Source organism: Ursus americanus, chromosome 1 (genome assembly GCF_024610735.1).
Source record: "Ursus americanus isolate L20-20 chromosome 1, mUrsAme1.1.p, whole genome shotgun sequence".
NCBI lineage: Eukaryota > Metazoa > Chordata > Mammalia > Carnivora > Ursidae > Ursus > Ursus americanus.
This window is the reverse complement of record NC_142127.1, coordinates 8539882-8561169: the sequence shown is the minus strand read 5'-3', so window position 1 is coordinate 8561169 and position 21288 is coordinate 8539882. Positions and strand designations below refer to the sequence as shown.

Here is a 21288-nt window from a genome sequence, read left to right as displayed (position 1 = left end):
TTACCCTCCGCTTTAGTGGAAGTACCGTCTTTAAGCAAATTAAAAAACAAGGGAAGGGATAACAGGGAACAGTTAGTAACAGTAAAAAAATTAAAAAGCAGAATGTTATTAGCTACTAAAAAAGCAAAAGTACATTTAAAATAAAATTAAAAAAGAAACAAGTTCAACAGCAAAGCAGATTCTGAAGCGAATAAGTGCGCCTTGTTTTAAAATCGGCTTAGTATAATGTCGCTTTCGGCTTTTGGAAAACAAAACGGAACATGGCAACCCAGGGTAGTGCCTCGGTTGGTACACTGTTGGTTTTTTGTTTTAGCCAACCCTCATCCTCTTCAGAGTTTTTTTCTTAGAACCAAGTACCAGCAGCATGAGGGGGAGAAACCAAAAACTAAAGTACTGAAGAGTCACCCAAAGAACAGAGGCGAGTAGGAAGCTGAGAGAAGCTAGCTCTAGCAATGACGCCTATCCCAACTACACGGTGAGCAGCAGAAGCTGTACAGCGGGGTACCTGCGTCAAGGCCTATGGACTCCATATCTTCCCTCACGTGTCTGGACTCTAGAAGTTTGGAAAAGGATCGTCAGCTTTAATGCTACACTTCTGCACAGATGTAATGTGCCAACCTAGTAGCAATCGTACAATTTCTCAGTAGGATTATGTTAAATTTCCAGCGTTTTTTGTTTTGTTTGGGACATGAGGCAAGTAGGGGCAGATGCTCTCTCAGGAGAGAACGGAATATTCCAGTCCTGTTATCTGAAGAGCTAATGCGGGGCTGAAAACTTCTCCTCAGTGCTTTAAGGGGTCAATTCTATATCTTCAGACCAAAAGCCCTAAGTGCCTTTATGAGCACTGAGGGAAGTCTATGTGGTTCCTATTAAAATATCCCAAATATACACAGAAAAACAAAGACTACTGAGTACTCTAAAAGATGGGTTTTACTCAAATTTTCAAGTGATGAAACAAATACTGATGACGAACACTCAAAGTGGACTGAATATATTGAAACATGGGTACATACTTAAAAACTGACCTAACATGAACAGAGCTATTCTACCCTGGGAGAGAGTCATTCTGACTCCCCCCTTCCTCAAGGACCACATACCAACCTAACGTCATAAACACTCCCATGTGATGCTACCATACGGAAACGGTAGAAAGGGAGAGCACTTAGTGGGGTTCTTTCCAGTCAAAAGGTACCTAAGCCTGAGGTAGTTCCCTAGAGAAAACAAGACTGACTTAACTGACTTAACTTTCCAGAACACACACCTCTCACGTTGTAACGTTCCTAGCACAATCTGTTTTTTCACCTTACAGTTTATGAAGGACCTTTATATCCTTCATCTATCCCTTGCATGTGTCTGAGCTGGGTGACCATCATCACAACTAATTAGGTGGAGAAACCAGCTTCAGAGACTGCATGGCCCGTTGAAGGTCACCAAGCTAATCAACGGCAGCCCAGCAATCTTCTCTTGGTGCTCTCTCACTGGGCTTCATGCTCAGAACTTTTTTAGAACATTAGTTTCAGAAATGACTCTGGAATTGGTTCATAAACCACGTAAGTAATTCAGTCTCAATGTTCCATGAAGCTTCAATTGTATGTATTCAATTTCCATAAAATCCAAAATAAAACTAATCCAGCGAAGTCCCCAGATTTTGGCTTGAACGACTCTGCTCTAACAAAAATAAAATGTAATAAATGATCAGCCTTACATACGGTGTTCAGTTGTCTGCTGAAAAACTGACCTACCAATCTGTCAGATAGGAATTCTTTTAAAAATAATTTTTTAAAAATCCTTTGGCTGCTGTTAGAGTAAGTACACTCTCCTCCCAAGGTGACACGTGGAAGACCAACACCGTTCTGTGGCACGTGGCTGTGCTGGCTAGTAAATCCACCACCTCTCTCTAGAGATGCCCCTTGTTGTGGTCCCTCCATCCTGCACTCTGTCACCACCCCAGTCGTGTTCTCAAATGGGGAAACACCTAACTATGACTATCTTTGGGGATTCCCTCACTAAGCCCTTCTGAATGCCCCCGCCGATGTCACGAGGGGGGAACAGCCAGCTTTGTCTATATGGGAGGTGGCGAAGGTGCTGGCTGGGCTACCATGAAGGGGGAAGTGAAGCTGAAGGATGTGCTCAGTGGGACACACCGTGCGAGCACCCAGGTACTTACTCGTCACTAAAAGGGATGATGCTCCAGAGAAAGGGAACACCCAACAAAGGGTGGCTGGGAACCAGCAGTGAGCGCACAGAGCTACTTATACTTAAATATCAGCCCTGTAACAGTAAGAATTTCCTCAATGATCGTGTTTTGTAATTTGCTAAATAAATTTGAACAGGGCTAACTGTAATCCCGAGCAGCAGAACTGGGGGAAAAGGAGGTGGGGGTGTGGTTACCTAAGGATGCGTATGACCCGGGAGGCAAGGCTGCTGCAGAGCTGAAAGGCGTAGCACCCGAGGCCGAGGACACCTTGGACTTGGCACTGGCTGCTGCGTTCACGTCAATATCGCTTCGAGATCGCTGGAGGGACCCAGTCGTTGACACGGATTTGGTACTAACTGTAGAAGCTTGAGTGGTAAAGAAGGAAACATCAATACACTACATTACACTAGACTACACTACACTAGAATTGTAAACATACATTGTTAAAACTTATTTTGCTTTTCTTATCAAGTTTTCTTTCTTTTTTTTTTTTTGAAGTAGGCTCCACGCCCAGCATGGAGCCCAACGCGGGGCTTGAACTCACACCCCTGAGATCAAGACCTGAGTCAAGATCAAGAGTCAGGACACTTAACCGACTGAGCCACCCAGACGCCCCTTCTTAGCAAGTTTTAACAAAGGCTGGAATGCATGAGCAATGAGGCACTGTTTCCCCTGGTCACTTAAGACAGTTCAGCCAACACTGAAGGAAATTAAGTAACCACAACTATACACACCCATTTGTTTTCTTGTAATCAAAGACTATAAATCCCAAAGAAACGGCCCCTCTTTCTGGTTAATGGGAGAAGTGAGGTAATGAAAAAGCGTGCACATCTGGCCAGTTTCTGCACCATGTGGCCTAAGTAGGCACCCTGACTCCGATGCCCTCCTGCTCTCAGGGAACATTCTACTCTCCCACCTCTACCAGCTACCACACCGCTGTTGCTGTTCAAAGCACCACCAGCGGTCCTCACTCTCCTGTCCAGTGACCGGAGCAAGGGAGCGGCACTATTTGAGTGGAAAGGTCGCAGGGCTCCACTGGTGCGTGTGTTCCTCACTGCCCTCAGCCGCTGGGCAGAGCCAGAGCACCGAGGGCAGCGCGCTCTGCAAACTTGAGGGGCACCTGAAAGCAGGTGGCTGGCTTCCAGCAGCGGAGCAGCCTCTGGGAGCAGCACAGAAACCGAGGCCTCCCCGAGACGGCCTTCACCACGGCCACCAGTCTCACCTCTAGAGGTGGTGCTTCCAGTAGGACTTCTTTTGGCAGAGAGCGGCCGGCTGAAAATAAAAGTACACGTGTGTTCATAATTATCAAATGTGCGTTTCATGTGCGTTCACCCCAGTACAGTCAACAACAGGAAACTAGGATAACGAAGGAATTATTTCAGAGTTTTCCGAATTTCTCAGGTAACTGGGACCACAATCTTATAAATCCCCGATTTCAGACAAAGCTTTAGCATTCCATTTTGGACCCTCTTCCAAACATAGAGAGAGAAGTCATAACTTGAGACAGAAGTTAGAAATCCAGAGTGTGGACGATAATACATTTAACTCCCTGATTTCTAACACCCTCCCCGTTTCCAGACTTGTCTACGAATTAACACTCATATTTTATCAGAAGACCCTGGGAATAATTCACTTATTTCACTCCAAAACCGTTTTCTAGGGCTGCCATATAAATGTAACTAAACACTACTTACGCAGAGACCAAGGCCACCTTTTCCTTACCATTCCCCACAGTACTTTACCTAGGAGGAGAACCCATCTGAAGTAAGGGGGCAGTAGAACAGGCACATACACATAAAAAAAAAACACAGCTGGAATTTGGGTCACGTAGCCAATCTTTCAACATACAATCTCCCACGAATGAAAAGCACGGCTGAAGTGCTTACTTCAGACTCTCCTGAGAGCTCGAGGACGAGCGGTCGGACTGCGGCAGAGACACGATGCTGTCAGAGTTCTTCAGGTGGGACTGCAGGGCCTTCTGGTAGGAGGACTCGAGGGTGTGGTACAAGTGCTCTGCTTCTCTGCTGAAGTGACTGTGAAAACCCCAGTAGCACCTAGGGGAGACACACAGCTTGCCGAACAGTCAGGATCGCATGGGGCTCCCACGGAGCTCGGTGGCCCCCCACGCAACACAGTCAAGGACTATGATCCACGGTTCACGGCCACTAGGAGCAGCAGCACCGGGTGAGGAAGAGAGGGTGGACAAAGGAGGCCTGGGGTGGATCCCAACCGCACAACTTACTGGCTCTTCCGTCACTGGGCAAGTTCCCAGACTTCTCTGCATCTCAGTCTCACTTATAAAATGCAAACTAAAGGGCCTAACTGGTGAGACTGGGGAGTCTTCGCGACGATGGAGCTAAAACGTCTAGAACTAGACTCAGAACACGGAGGGGGCTCGTTGGTGGCAGCTTTTATAAAAGCGATTTGACACTCATCAATCAGAAGTATTTACAGTTGCCCTGGATAACATGCACAAGAGAGAGGTGCAAAGATTTTCGAGCTACTTGAAATCTGTATTGTAGCATGACTAAAGAACCAGAAAGAATTGTGGGGGGGGGGGGAATGCACACAAGGATAAAAACAGCGCAAGTACATCACCAACGACTCTGTTCCTAAGAGCTGTGACCAACTATTAACACAGCACTTATTTTGGTAGGAACTCCCTGAGCTGGGACTGTGATAACCACACTTCAGTGTGGCGATGAGGTCCTCCGAAAACCTCAGGAACCGGGGGAATAGAATTTAACGGAGAGAGCAGTCTAAGAGCAACAGGGACTTGGTCAGGAGGTATCGGTGCAGCTAAGTCAGACGGTAAGATTCCAGGTGAGTGAGAAGAGGGGCTACCTGTTCACTACGAAAGCACAGAACCGCCACCCCAGGTGCAACATTCACAGCACTCATCTACACACGGCCCAAGATGGCCTAAGTCTCAGCATCTGACCCCTGGCGTTTACAGTCACGATGACAAAATTATTCCCGGGGAGGCACAGAATGCATGGTCACAGCCACACGACTGGAGCATGACCCGCCCTGAAGGCAAAAGTGCCTGGCACGTGGGATGGCCACTGCAAGTCACCACTGCGGTAATCCCCAGCATCACCTCAACCCACCTGCCCCTTACCACATTCACGCCTTCCCCAGCAGCCACCTGAAGCTTGCAAAGATATCATCCCAGGGAAGGATCTCTGGGACTGTGATTTTTCACAGGAAAGCAAAAGGTCCCTTTGGATGATGACCTGGCTCTTAACAGAGCCTAATGAGTAATAAAATACACTGAGTGTGCATACAAGTGCTTTTCTGATTCGTGTAATCATTTGTCATAAATTTAAAAATGAGCATGCTGTTGTGTACCTCAGTCCTGCTTGTATCAAATACTATCAATCAGTCTGTCAGGTCTGGGCAACCTTCTAAACAAAAAATTAAAGAAATATTGTGACATGGCCTTTTGAGGTCGTATTTCAAAGTCATGAGTAACGAAACATGTTCATGTAACTTAATGAGTTTTTAATAAGGCAATCTAAACAACACACCCAAAATTTAAAAACAGGGAATTAAAAAAAGTGGTATACAACAAATACTTACTTTCTGGCTTCTATCCTTGCTTCGGAATCCGCATCATGTATGCCCTTCTTTATTGTTTCGGCTAATACTGATATATGTCTAGACATTCAGAAGAGAAAGCAGTAACGATCATTAACATGTGGTTTTATGCAGATGAAAACAGGTGTGAGAACTTCAAAACGGCACATGGAACCTAGAGCTTTTGTGCCCAGTGAGTCAACCAACATGCAGCTGAGAAATCAGAGCTCCCTTGCCCGCCACTCTCCTAACTTCTACCTCTGTCCCAGGCCCCTCCCCCCACCCTCCACCAGCCACCCCCACCTAAGTACCCCAAGTTTTTAAAAATAATGGCTGATTATTCTTACTTCATACTTATTTAGCTCAACCTTTTAGGAACCCAACGAACAAGGCTACAAGGCTCTACCTTTCCATGGCCAGCAGTAGTTTCTATGGAAATTATGAGGTAATAATCATCAGAATACTGAAGAGGCTACCTGCACCACATTTCTGTAATTAAACACAATGTTTTTTTCAAGTTCTACTATGCAACATGAACAAATTTATAAAATCATGTCACAACTTTATAAATAGGTGTTCTCTTTAGTTTATGTTCTGCCCTAGCTGAGAGGAAATAATTAAAGTGTCTCTTTGAATGTTCAACAGATTTTTAAGAAAAGAAAGAAGGCTGCAATGAGTTAGTCTCACAGAACAAAGAGCAGTTACCAATTTTAGCCCCTTCAGTCTTTGCCTCGTTCTTTCGTTAACTGTTTATCGAGTACCTGCTAAGTGCCAGATGTTAAGTAAGGAGGGGAATGGATAAATACACATGGCTACGTCTGACTTCTTCACACATGACTGTTCTACTCACATGACCTCACATTAAATCCCACTTCCATTCTCCCCCTCTAAATTCCAAAACTATCACCAAATAAAGAGGACATGATATCCAAGAGATGAAAGAATGCATGACTATCTTCTAACTCTGAGGTATCTGCAGATGATATTTTACCCCCAAGAGGCATGGCTTTGCTTCTTCTCTGCCTCCTGCAGTATGGAATGGGGACTCCCAGAAGTATTTCCTTAAAATGCTGCTAATAAAATGATTAGTATGCTATAAAGTTCCTCACAATATGTAACATCAAAAACTGGGTGGCTCGACATCATCATCTGTCTCTCCAAATTTAACTCACAAAGAATAACAGGCACCTCGAATTCAAAGGAACTAAAACTGGCAAAGAATGAATCTTGAAATTAATAGACATTCTCCTCCAAGAATTCTGCCACAATCCTACCTTTTATCATGATGATGTGAAACGTACCAACACTAACCTGAATAAAGAGAAAACTGCTGACTTTCTGATACAAGGGGATCAAAAAGAGAACTGTGAGATGAGCCAAACTGCTTTAAGGATCTGAGAGTTACAAGGGGCCTGCCAAGAGCCACCTGGAACATTTCGTTGGTTGGAAGTGACAGGAATGTCAGGCGCCAGGCTCAGAGTCAGTAAGGAGTTAACTGTGGCTGACTTCTGGGGGAAGACAGCAGAGTGGGAGGACCCTACACTCACCTCCTCCCACAGATACAACTAGGTATCACCCGCATCAGTGTAAATAACCCAGAAAAAACGTGAAGATTAGCAGACCAGACTCTGCACAGCTAAGTGTAGAGAAGAGGCCACAATGAAGGCGGCCGGGAGGGCAGAGATGTGGTCGGGAGCTAAACGAGCCCACAAGCTTTCTGCAAGAGGGGAGACACTGGGGACACCCAGAGGGGAGAGGACCAAACCCTCACCCCAGGCATGGGAAACCCACATAAAACCAGAGGGTTTTGTGAGTTCTTACAATCAGCGGGGCTTAACAGCTGGAACTTTAAAAATCAGCAGGAGGGAAATAGGAAACTGAGTCCCTCCCCACCCTTAAAGAGCACAAAAAACAGCCCCTTAGAGATACAGCAATAGAAGCAGCACTTTGAAAAACACCTGGGGTATAGACAAGGGAGATTTCTTTACTAACGTCAGAGCGTGAGCCAGAGGGGCAGGGATCCTGGTGAGACTTCACCAGGAACAAAGGAGCTGGTAAGCACCATTTCCCTGCCCCACCCCCAGCCCAGACAGATGAACACCTGCAGGAACGAGCTCAGTGCCAACACTTTCCACCTGGCTTGCTAACAGTATGCCTGCCTTCTGCGGACACACCCCTTCCAGTCAGGCCTTGGTTCCAGGTCCCCCCCACAGCAGACCCATACAAAACTTGCTAACACTGCCTGCCCTGTGTCAGCGTTCTCCTGGGGTCCTCCCCCGCTCTGAGATATCCTTGGCCGGAGCCCATCCAAAGCAGCGCCACAAGCTTGGCAGGGTACAAGCAGACCCGACAGGGATGGATTGGCACTTCTGCAAAGTGACTCCTGCCCTGAGCAGAGGGGAAGATAACCACACACACCAGTCAAGACTGTGGCCCCAGCAGTGGGCTGGAGTCACACAGATGCTCTAACTGTAGGCACCACCCACCAACAGAAGCTTCTCAAGGGACAACACGAGGAAAGCGCCCAGCAGTCTGGCACAACCACACCTCTGGCAAATGCCCATGTGCACGTGACTCAAGCCCAGGCCGGCCCCAGACGGGCCCACTAACAACACAAGGATCCAGTGCTGCCCACAACAGGCAGAGCCACTGCAGGTGACAGGACTGAAAGAAACAGCGGCTCAGCCACAACAGCAGGGTGCATGCAACACACATGGAGACATCTCTTAAGTGCCAGTTTGGGTGAACGGGGGACACTGCCCTGCAGGGCACTACAGGACCTCTTCTTCATAAGGAAGGAGACACAGCTGACTTTCCTAACACACAGAAATAGACACAGAGTTCGACAAAATGAAAAGAAAGAGGACTATTTCCCCAGTGTAAGAACAGGACAAAATCAGAGCAAGAGACCTAAGCAAAATGGAGATAAGTAACATGCCTGATAGAGAATTTAAAGTAATGATCACAAAGATACTTGTTGGACTTGGAAAAAAGGAGTGGAGGACCCCAGTGAGAACCTTAACGGAGAGAAAGAAAACATAAAAAAAGAACCAATCAGAGATGAAGAACTCAATAATGGAAATTAAAAATACAATAGATGGAATAAACAGTAGCCTGGAGGAAGCAGAAGAATGGATCAGCAATTGGAGGACAGACTAATGGGAAGCAATCAAGCTGAACGGGAGAGAGAAAATATATAATAAAAGATGAAAACAGACTTAGGGAACTCAGTGACACCACCAAGCATAGTAACATTTGTGTTATAGGGAATCCCGGGGGAGAAAGGGGAGGGCAGAAAATTTATGTGAAGAACTACCAGCTGAAAACTTCCCAAACCTGGGGAAGAAAACAGAAATCCAGATCCAGGAGGCACTGAGAGCCCCCAATAAAAACAACACAAGGAGGTCCACACCAAGACAAAGTAATTAAAATGGCAAAACACAGTGATAAAGAGAGAATTTTAAAAGCAGCAAGAAAAAAGAAAACAGTTACATACAAGGGAAACTCCTTAAGGCTATCAGCTGATTTTTCAGAAGAAACTTTAAGGGCCAGAAGGGAGCGGCATGATGTATTCAAAGTGCTGGGGCGGGGGGGGGGGGGGCTTCAGCCAAGAATACGCTCTCTCTCCTCCTTTGAATGATAGCCTTGCTGGATAAAGAGTTTTCCAGACAAATGAAAGTTAAGGAAATTCATAACTGCTAAATCAGCCCTACAAGAAATGTTAAAGTGGGCTCACTGAGTGGAAAGGAAAGACCACGAGCAGGAGTAAGAAAAGTAGGAAGCACAAAAGCGGTAAAATTAAGTAGATCTATAAAAATCAGTCAAGGGATTCACAAAATAAAAGGATATAAAGTTATGAACCATATACCGAAAATGTGGAAAGGGAGGAGTAAAGAATGGGTTCAAACTTAAGCAACCATCAACTTTAGACTGCTATATGCATAAAATGTTATATACAAACCTAATGGTAACCATAAATTACAAACCAGTAATACATATACAAAAAATGGGAAAGGAAGCCAAGTATATCACTAAAGTAAGTTAGCAAACCATGAGAGAAGAGAGCAGGAATGGAAAGGAACAGAGAACTACATAAACAACTGTAAAACAAGTAATAAAATGGCAGTAAGTACCTACCTATCAATAACCACTTTGAATGTAAATGGATTAAACCCTCCAAACCAAAGACACAGGGTGACAAAATGGATAAAAAAGCAAGACCCGATTGGGGCGCCTGGGTGGCGCAGTCGTTGGGCGTCTGCCTTCGGCTCAGGGCGTGATCCTGGCGTTTCAGGATCGAGTCCCACATCGGGCTCCTCGGCTGGGAGCCTGCTTCTTCCTCTCCCTCTCCCCTGCTGTGTTCCCTCTCTCACTGGCTGTCTCTCTGTCACATAAATAAATGAAAAAATCTTAAAAAAAAAACAAAAAAACCAAGACCCGGGACACCTGGGTGGCACAGCAGTTAAGCGTCTGCCTTTGGCTCAGGGCGTGATCCCGGCGTTATGGGATCGAGCCCCACATCAGGCTCCTCCGCTATGAGCCTTTTTCTTCCTCTCCCACTCCCCCTGCTTGTGTTCCCTCTCTCGCTGGCTGTCTCTATCTCTGTCAAATAAATCTATAAAAAAAAAAAAAAAGAAAAGAAAAGCAAGACCCATTTATATGCTGCCTACAAAAGACTCATTTCAAATCTAAAGACACAAGCATACGGATAGTGAAGGGATAGAAAAGCATCTATTATGCAAATGGAAGTGAAGAGAAGGCCAGAACAGCAACACTTATAACAGACAAAATAGACTTTACACAATCTGGGGCACCTGGGTGGCTCAGTCAGTTAAGCATCTGATTCTTGGTTTCCAGCTCAGGTCATGACCTCAGGGTTGTGGGAGAGAGCCCCATGTCAGGCACTGTGCTGAGCATGGAGCCTGCTTGAGATTCTTTCTCCCTTTCTCTCTGTACTCCCCCTTCTCGCACTCTCTCTCTCTAAATAAAAAATCTTTCCACAAAAAAGAAAGCAGTATACAATCATATAGGGACCAATCCAGCAAGAAGATATAACAATTGTAAATGTTTATGCACCCAACATGGGAGTACCCCAATACAAAAAGCAGCTAATAAGAAACATAAAGGGAAGTAATCAATAGTAATACAATAATAAGGGATTTTAACAACCTATTTACATCAATGGCTAGATCATCCAAAGAGAAAACCAACAAGGAAACAGTGGCTTTTACTGACACATTGGACCAGATGGATCTAACAGATATATTCAGAACATTCCATCCTAAAACAGCAGAACACACATTCTTTTCAAGTGCACACTGAACATTCTCCAGAATAGATCACATATTAGGCCACGAAACAAGTCTCAATGAATTGAAAAAGATCAAACTCATACTTTGACTATGCATCTTTTCCTACCATAACAATTGTGAAACCAGAAATCAACCACAAATAAATGGAAGTTATATAACATACTCCTACACAATAAATGGGTCAACCACAAAATCAAAGAAGAAATAAAAAAATAGGGGCGCCTGGGTGGCTCAATCGTTAAGCGTCTGCCTTCGGCTCAGGGCGTGATCCCGGAGTTCTGGGATCGAGCCCCACGTCAGGCTCTTCCGCTGGGGGCCTGCTTCTTCCTCTCCCACTTCCCCCGCTTGTGTTCCCTCTCTCGCTAGCTCTCTCTCTCTCTCTCTCAAATAAAATTTTTTTTAAAAAATAAAAAGAAATAAAAAAATACATGGAGACAAATGAAAATGAAAACACAACAGTCCAGAATCTTTGGGATGCAGTAAAAGCTGTTCTAAGAGAGAAATTTGTAGAATACAGGTCTACCTCAAGAAGCAAGAAAAAACGAAAATAAACAACCTAACCTACACCTAAAGGAGCTAGAATAAGAAGAACAAAATCCAAAACTAGTTGTAGTTGAAGGAAGGAAATAATAAAGTTTAGAACAGAAATAAAATAGAAATGAAAAAAACAGATCAATGAAACTAGGAGTTAGTTCTTTGAAAAGATCAACAAAACTCATCAACATTTAGCTTGACTTATCAGAAGAAAACAAAAGAGGACTCAAAATCAGAAACAAAAGAATAACAATCAACACCACAGAAATACAAAGGATTATGAGACTATTATGAAAAATTATATGCCAATAAACTGGACAATCTAGAAGAAACAGATAAATTCCTAGAAACCTGTAACTCCCTAAAACTGAAGCAGGAAGAAATAGAAAATCTGAACAGACTGATTACCAGCAATGAAACTGAATCGGTGATCCAAAAACTCCCAACAAACAAAAGTCCAGGGTCAGGTGGCTTCATGGGTGAATTCTCTTTTTCTTTTTTTAAGATTTTATTTATTCATTTGACAGAGAGAGACAGCGAGAGAGGGAACACAAGCAGGGGAGTGGGAGAGGGAGAAGCAAGCTTCCTGCTGAGTAGGGAGCCTGATGCAGGGCTCGATCCCAGGACTCTGGGATCATGACCCGAGCTGAAGGCAGCTGCTTAACAACTCAAGCTGCCCAGGCGCCCCAATAGGCAAATTCTACTGACTCTTTAAAGAAGAGTTAACTATTTTTCTCAAACTATTCCAAAAAAAGAGGAGGAAAGAAAGCTTCCAAAACTCATTCTATGAGGCCAGCATTACCCCTATACCAAAATCAGATAAAGACTACAAAAAAAGAGGGGTGCCTGGGTGGTGCTGTCAGTTAAGCATCTGACTCTTGATTTCAGTTCAGGTCATGATCTCACGGAGCCCAGCATCCAGCTCCATGCTCAGCATGGAGTCAGCTTGAGATTCTCTCTCTCCCTCTGCTCCTCCCCCAGTTCACGCACTCTCTCTCTCTCTCTCAAAATAAATAAAATCTTTTTTTTTAAAGACTACCACAAAAGAGAACTACAGGCCTACACTTTGATGACACATATGCAAAAATTCTCAACAAAATATTAGCAAACCAAATCAACAATACATTAAAAACATCATTCACCACCATCAAATAGGATTCCTAGGATGTAAGCGTGGTTCAATATTCACAAATCAATATGATACATCACATTAACAAGAGAAAGAATAAAAACCATTCGGTCATTTCAATAGAGGCAGAAAAAAGGAGCTGACAAAGTACAATATCTAGTCATGATAAAAACCCTCAATAAGGGGCGCCTGGGTGGCGCAGTCGTCAAGTGTCTGCCTTCGGCTCAGGGCGTGATCCCAGCGTTCTGGGATCGAGCCCCACATCAGGCTCCTCTGCTAGGAGCCTGCTTCTTCCTCTCCCACTCCCCCTGCTTGTGTTCCATCTGTCGCTGGCTCTCTCTCTCTGTCAAATAAATAAATAAAATCTTTAAAAAAAAAAAAAAAACCTCAACAAGGTAGGTTTAGGGGGAACATACCTCAACATAATAAAGGCCTTATATATACATGAAAAATCCACAGCTAGCATCATCCTCAATGGTGAAAAACTGAGAGCTTTTCCCTAAGATCAGGAATAAGACAAAGATGCCTACTCTCACCACTTTTATGCAACATAGTACTGGAAGTCCTAGCCACAGCAATCAGACAAGAAAAAGGAACAGAAGGCATCCAAATGCGTAAGGAAGAAGTAAAACTTTCACTACTTCCAGATGACATGATACTAAATACAGAAAACCCTCTAAGACTCCACCAAAACCTACTAGAACTAATAAATGAATTCGGTAAGGTCGCAGGATATAAATTAATATATAGAAATCTATCACATTCCTACACACTAATAATGAAGCAGCAAGAAGAGAAATTAAGAAAATAATCCCATTTACAACTGCACCAAAAAGAATAAAATATTTAGGAATAAACTTAACTAAGGAAGTGAAAGAGACCTATACTCTGAAAACTATTAAACACTGATGAAAGAAACAGAAAATGACACAAACGAATGAAAAGGTATTCCATGGGGCGCCTGGGTGGCGCAGCGGTTAAGCGTCTGCCTTCGGCTCAGGGCGTGATCCCGGCGTTATGGGATCGAGCCCCACGTCAGGCTCCTCCACTATGAGCCTGCTTCTTCCTCTCCCACTCCCCCTGCTTGTGTTCCCTCTCTCGCTGGCTGTCTCTATCTCTGTCGAATAAATAAATTAAAAAAAAAAAAAGAAAAAGAAAAGGTATTCCATGCCCATGGATTGCAAGAACAAATATTGCAGTGTTTCGTTTTGTTTTTTTAAAGATTTTATTTATTTGAGAGAGAGAGAAAGAGAGCAAATGAGTGAGGTGAAGAGCAGAGGCAGAAGAAGAAACAGACTCCCCACTGAAGCAGGACCCTGAGATCACAACCTGAGCAAAAGACACTTAACTGACTGAGGCCCCAGGTGCCCCAAGAACAAATACTGCTAAAATGTCTATACTATCCAAAGCAATCTCCAGCTTTAATGCAATCCCTATCAAAATACCAACACAGCATTTTTCACAGAACTAGAACCACAAAAGTCCCCATATAGGCAAAGTAATCTTGAAAAAGAACAACAAAACTATAGAGGTATCACAGTTCCAGATTTCAAGATATACTATAAAGTTCTAATATTCAAAACGGTATGGTACTGGCACAAAAATAATCACACAGATCAATGGAACACAACAGAGAGCCCAGAAATAATTCCATGATCATATGGTCAATTAATCTTCAACAAAGGAGGCAAGAATATGCAAAGGAAAAAGACAGTCTCTTCAACAAATGGTGCTGGGAAAACTGGTCAGCTACATGCAAAAGAATGAAACTGGACCACTTCCTCACATCATACACAAAAATAAATTCAAAACAGATTAAGAACTGGAGCACCTGGGTGACTTAGTCAGTCAAGCACTCAACTCTTGATTTCAGCTCAGGTCATGATCTCAGGGTTGTGAGACAGAGTCCCACGTCAGGCTTCGTGCAGGGCATAGAGCCTGCTTAAGATTCTCTCTCTCCCTCTCCCCCTCCTTCTCTCCTCTCTCTCTCTCTCTCTCTCTCTCCCTCTCTAAAAAAAGAGAAAAAAATGGATTAAAGACCTACATAGGAGACTTGAAACCATAAAAATTCTAGAAGAGAGCACAGGCAGTAACCACTCTGACATTGGCTGTAACAACACATTTCTAGATGTCTCTTGAGGCAAGGGAAACAAAAGCAAAATATCAACTATTGGGACTATATCAAAATAAAAAGCTTCTGCACACAAAGGAAACTGTCAACAAAACTAAAAGACAATCTACTAAATGGGAGATGATATTTGCAAATGACATATTCAATAAAAGCTTAGTATTCAAAGTATAAAGAACTGATACACCCACCAAAAAAAGAATAATCCAATTAAAAAATGGACAGAAGATGTGATCAGACATTTCTCCAACAAAGACATCCAGATGGCCAACAGACACATGAAAAGAAGCCCAACATCACTCATCAACAAGGAAATGAAAATCAAAACCACAATGAGATTCCACTTCACACCTGTCAGAATGGCTAAAATCAAAAACACAAGAAACAACAGGTGTTGGCGAGGATGTGGAGAAACAGGAACATTCATGCACTGTTGGTGGGAATGCAAACTGGTTCAGCCACCGTGGAAAACAGTATGAAGATTCCTCAAAAAGTTAAATACAGAAATACCATATGATCCAATAATTCCTACTGGGTATTTACCCAAAAGTTATTAAAACACTAATTCAAAAAGATATATGCACCCCCATATTTACTGCTGCATTATTTAGAACAGCCAAATTATGGAAGCAATTCAAGTGTCCAATGACAGATGAATGGATAAAGAAGATGTGGTGTATCTACACAATGGAATAATACTCAGCCATAGAAACACATGAAATCTTGCCATTTGCAACAACATGGATGGATCTAGAGAGTATAATGCTAAGTGAAATAAGTCAGTCAGAGAAAGATAAATACCATATGATTTCACTCGTATGTGGAATTTAAGACACAAAACAAGGCGGCAAACTAAAAAAACAGACTCTTAACTAGAGAGAACAAACTGATGGTTACTAGAGGGAAGGTGCGTGGGGGGATGGGTGAAATAGGTGATGGGATTAAGAATTCACTTATGATGAGCACTGACTAATGTAGAGAATTACTGGATCACTACGTTGTACACCTGAAACTAATATAACATGGTATGTTACCTATACTGGAATTAAAAAATAATTTAAAGAAAAGGTTAATCGTGGCTTTGCAGTTGGCATGGTGCACAATGTGTCCACATCTCTAGGCACACCAAAACTGCAGTCAGTGAAGTTCACTAAAAGTTTCTGCCAATATTATGAGCCTCACATCAGGAGAAATAACAGATAAAGTCGTGCAAACAAATGCTTAGAGATTCCTTTGATTCTTATAAAAAGCAGGTTGGATCACCTGTCGAGGCATTAAATCTCAAGGTTCAATTCAGAGGAAAAAAACCCTGCAAATCAAATGCTTACCGTTCCAGTGAATGTGTCTGCCACTCTTGTAAAAGTAAATCTAAAAATTCAAAACAGCGCCTAAAAATTGTAAAGAAAACATATGTAACTCAGTCATTTTTATGTTCGTGAAAATAAAAGCTTTTTTTTCTTCCCACACTACTTTTTAGAACCAGTGAATTTCTTCTAATTACTAGGATTCAAAAAGTGCAATATAAAGTTGGAATCAGCATTGACTGAAAACCCAAGCAAGTAAAAGTAATTAAGCATCTATGGTGATCAGAAGAAAAATCATACAGACATTTAACAGACAGGATACAAAAGCTCCCCTCAAATCAGAAACTGGAGCTTCATGGCAACATTACTGAAAGGGCCTATCGCTGTCATTTGTTTTTATGCTACTTCAAATAATACATTAATACAGGATGTACATTATTACAGAATCAGGAAATTGGTCTTCGCACTCATTTCACAGAATGCCTTGTGCAAAAAAAGTTAAAAAAAAATGTCCTGAAAAACAAAGTGCTTTCCAAATTTTCCTAAGAAGGTCCTAGGTAGTGCTTAAAATAGATGTTTCTCTGACTACGCCTCTATTTTCCTCTTTAATCTTTCAACATCCTTTCTTGTCTAGCCTTTTCACTTTTGTATATGTGATTTGTGCACAAAAACAATTCTGGTTTCATCTCCTTTGGATTACATCACCACTTTGGGTTCTACCTCTTTATAACTTTTCAGAAGTCCAGGGTGTTTATCTTTGGGGGAGTAAACCGTAATAGTCTTAGGAACTCATTCAAGGAAACAAATCGGAGGGTAATTTTTCTCTAATGACCAGACTTTCGCTCCCATGATCCTCCCAATTCACAATCTCATAATCCATATAATTACTCAATAAATCTTTAATAAACCCTAACCCTACCCTAGATGTTACAGATAACAATGGTAACCAAGACATAAACCAGCAAGCAAGACAGACAAGGAACAGTTCCCATGTGTCAGGCACACAGGGGGCTCTTCTCAGAAGCACACGGGAGAGCTATTCACCCCAGTCCCGGGGCTGGCAACAGCGTGTGTGTGTGCACGTGCATCGCGCGCTGGCTGTGAACAGACTTTCTTCAAGGAAGGACACCAACCCACACCCACACCGTCTCCTCTCTATCACTCTCCCCACCCCAGCCCCAACCAAGGTCATGTTTGTTCTACTTCTTCCCTGTTCCTCATGTCATTTCCTGGGCTGATTTTTCTTGTCTCTTTTTCTTTTTAAAAAAATATGTGTGCATTTGTTTATATTTATCTATCTCTTAGTGAATAAAGCCATCTTTGGTGCTAATTCTGGTCTTAAATGTGTGTTAGAACAATCTTTAATCAAAAATATGACCTGTAAGTTAGGTTTTACCTTCCACTTTTCCGACTAAGGTACAAAGAACCGGTATCAATACCGGCATTGTTTAACACATCATTATTTAAACACATCAGGTTAGAACTTGTTTCTTTTCTTTACCTACTCCTACTCATCATTCAACTCAGTTTTCAACTTGTCTAGGAAGCACCGTAGGAATATATTAGCTGGTTTTAATCACTGCTCCCTGAATTTCTAAATCCCCAATACAGGTGTTATAACTCACTCTTACATTGCTTTGCATTATTGTTTTTAATCTCCCCATCTAAATGATAAGCTCCTCAAAGGCAGGGAGACTGTGCAGTTCATTTCTTACAAGTTCTACCAAGCAGAGCTAGGCACAGCCTGAGTACAGCAGAGAAAGCACACTGCCTGGGTTACACTGCCCCCTTTGGTTCTCTTTATGAAGGCAGAGGGACTGCACGTCCCTATTACTTCTTTCGGCATTAAGACACATGGTTTTGACTGATGCACACCCTGACTAATGTAAGAACGGCAACCCGAGCGTGTGACTCAGAAAGCAGTGAAGGGGGTGACATTTCTAGTGTCCCAGTGAATGCAGGTTACCAGTCGTTTAGCACCAGAAGCCAGAACTGTTAAATCCCGTGGACTGAACGGTCTTGCCCCAAAATCTGTATGCTGAAGCCTGACCGCTCAACAGGACAGTATTTGGAGATGGGGCCTTCAGGAGGTAATTAGGTTCACATGAGGTCATGAAAATGGGGCTCTAATGATGGGGCTGGTGCCCCTCTAAGAAGAAACCCCAGAGAGCATGCTCTCTCTGTCTCTCTCTGCCATGTGAAGACACAGTGAGAAGGCAGCCACCTGAAAGCGACCCTCATCAGAACCTCACCACATTGGCACCCTCATCTCAGACTTCCAGCCCCAGAACTGTGAGAAAACCAATTTTTGTTGTTTAAGCCACTCAGTGTATGGTATTTTGTTATGGCGGCCCAAGCTGACTAATACACTAAACATTCTGTAACAAAGATCTGTGTCACTTCATCAGAGGAACTCAGCCTAACACACTCTGAATTTCTCTTGGAAAATCTAAAACAAGAGTGACAATAACAGCAGCAGCAGCAACAAAATCTAATAACGGGTACCATTTACCCAATGACTGAGCCCACGGAACAGCTCTGCCCCAGGGTACTGTCGTTCCTGGCAGGTCGGACATTAGTCAGCGGGAAGAGGTAATGCTTCAGCTGCAGTCTGCCAGGTTCTGAAGTTTACCAACATCCCTCTCCCCTGCTGACCTCACACTCTCATCTCTAGAAGCAGCAGCTGAACTGGGGGTAAAGGGTAGACCGCACTCCTGAGCGACATACAAGGCAGCCACACCATTAGAGATTAAGCTTTTTCAGTGGAATGTGCCAATTCCTCCTTCCTGGCTTTACATATAAAGGTGAATAATTCCCCTTTCATCCTTTATGACTTCCAAAGAGCTGTTAATAAGACAGATGGGGCCGCCTCATGCGTAGCAGGCATCCCCACCCATGGGAACGTGGCGGGACCTATGTGACATGCCAGGAAAGGAGGGAAATGGTGGGCAGCAAATGTAAGCTGGGCTCCAAGCTTAGAATGAAGGGCTCTTTCACTGGGCTAGGATCAGACAACGAACTCCAGGAGTGTGGTCAGGAGGCTGCTGTCCAAGCTAGCCATTAATTTACCCTATGAAGCTCCAGATACGGTCCACTGAGAGGCTTCAACAGTGTCCATAAATCCCCTTAAAATCTACACTAAACTACTCTGCGTATTTACATTTTTTTGGGAAGAGGAGACGCAGACGTCATTAGATTCTCAAGAGTCAAGAACCAGTTTCCAGCTAGAAGAGGCCCCACTCCTCGCCTGTGATCTAGGGCAGCTCACCCAGACACAAGATCAGGCAGGGACCTGGGAACGAAGACCAAGCTAGCTAACCAGGTGGTATGTCCTGGGATACATCTCCCACAACTAACTATGCAGCAGAAGCAGGTGTTGGTCAGCATTCAGAAGCCCAGAAATCACTGCTGGAAGATGGAAACAGCATAAGCCTCCTCCTACAGACGGTTGTATTAAATAGATGCCATTAATTTTTAGAATGTTATTTTTCTTGCATGCAGTTACTGCTTTCATTCAGAGAAGGGTACACTAATGATTTAGGTAGAGGGACTATCTGAGAAAAAACATACACCCCCCCTTCCATTAACTCAATACATACAGACACACATTCTCCGTCTCCCCCCTTTTCTCTCTTGCGCACGCGCTCTCTCTCACACACATACAAATAAGAGAGGTTGTCCAAATTTATTTTTCAGACTATTTAGATCATGATCCTTCAATCCAAAGGCATTTATTGTAACGATCTTAAATAATTTTAACATTTCAAACGTGAATGTTTTCCATGGAAGCAAATTTGGAATTTATTTTCGTTTTTAAACAATTCAAAAAGAATGAAGAAGCTGTTTAAAAATTTACCTTCTAACTGCAACAGACTTAGAGGTACAGTTGCTTGTTATGACAGGTATTAGCCTAGGGATGTGTGTGTGCTGCAGAGAAGAACAAAAACAGAGGTAAACACTTGAAAATACAAAAATAAAATTAAACTAAGACAACCACACTTCCTTATTAAACTACCTAAAGCACATATAGATTTAGATTAGAATTTTACTAAGCTTTAAAAGGAAAAAGAATTTCATTGGATATTGCTGAAGACCATGACAAAATTTACAGAGCCTCAACAGACCACCCAATGATATATAAATAAATCTAATGGCAAAACAAACCATTGGCGGGAAGTCTAAATTATCTAGTAGTAGAGATCTGAGTGAGTTCAAAAGGAACCTGCAGACCAATGTGTTTTGATACAGTTTCAATGGGAATGTCCAACAATGGCTTTGGATTTAATATTTCAAGTAGGTAGTACAAATAGTAGGGACTAAAAATAATACAAGTAAGTGACCCACAACAGCCAGAAATATTCCGGGAAGATTTTAGCATCACCAAGTCCCAGTTTCAAGGGCTGCCTCTGGGCAAAAGAGACTTGAAGGTGGGGAGAAGGTGATGTGGAGAATATTCATTGTAAGCTTTTGTGAACTATTAAATTTTACTGAAAACTTGTACATAAATTACTTGGGTAATTATTTAAACTTACATAAATCAGTGTTTAGAACACTGAAAAGAATCCTTCGTTTGTCAGCTTAAACACAATTAATTAAATAAAAACTTTAGGTGAATAATGAAGTCACAAGCACAAAACCTAAAATGGAATGACTGGGAATTAGGGAGTAATATCTGGAGACATAAAGAACTGGGTATAAACCCAGAAGCAGATGTAGATGTTCAAATATTAAAAGCCAATGATGAGTAAATGATCAACATATCAGTAGGCAAACACCATATTCATAATTCACATTATGGAATGTAAAAGGCTCATACAGGATATAATTAAGGAGGGGAGAGTTTGTATCTACAACATGATTCCAACTATTTATGATCATGCTAATGAAAAATGCCTCTAATATTGCTTATCAACCACCAATGTTTACCACTTGCTTATTCTATGTACGGCCCCAAAATATACTTACCCGAATGATTAACCTAACAGCTACAACACCGGAAGTGGCCATAATTTTGGCACTATTTGGAATTAAATTAAAGATAGTTGGCATAATGGCTTCAGCTCCATGGTCAAACTTATTTCCCAGAACTGATGACAGATGCCTAC

At 42.7% G+C, this 21288-nt stretch overlaps 1 protein-coding gene across 24 annotated transcripts in view; it reads right to left on the bottom strand.

Annotated features, from left to right (window-relative positions):
• Nucleotides 1–21288, bottom strand: part of CLASP1 (cytoplasmic linker associated protein 1) — a 267594-nt gene that overhangs the window by 100076 nt on the left and 146230 nt on the right. For 12 of the 24 annotated variants that reach the window (XM_087854114.1, XM_087854590.1, XM_087854040.1 and 9 more), the window contains 9 exons: nucleotides 21149–21284; nucleotides 20040–20110; nucleotides 16208–16267; nucleotides 5780–5857; nucleotides 4084–4251; nucleotides 3420–3469; nucleotides 2392–2562; nucleotides 506–553; nucleotides 5–28 (listed from right to left, as the gene is read on the bottom strand). In XM_087854114.1, the coding sequence (XP_087710240.1) occupies nucleotides 5–28; nucleotides 506–553; nucleotides 2392–2562; nucleotides 3420–3469; nucleotides 4084–4251; nucleotides 5780–5857; nucleotides 16208–16267; nucleotides 20040–20110; nucleotides 21149–21284 (806 nt within the window). The remainder of the gene's footprint in view (nucleotides 1–4; nucleotides 29–505; nucleotides 554–2391; nucleotides 2563–3419; nucleotides 3470–4083; nucleotides 4252–5779; nucleotides 5858–16207; nucleotides 16268–20039; nucleotides 20111–21148; nucleotides 21285–21288) is intronic. The other 12 variants (XM_087854274.1, XM_045804145.2, XM_045804147.2 and 9 more) reach the window with 2 other exon arrangements.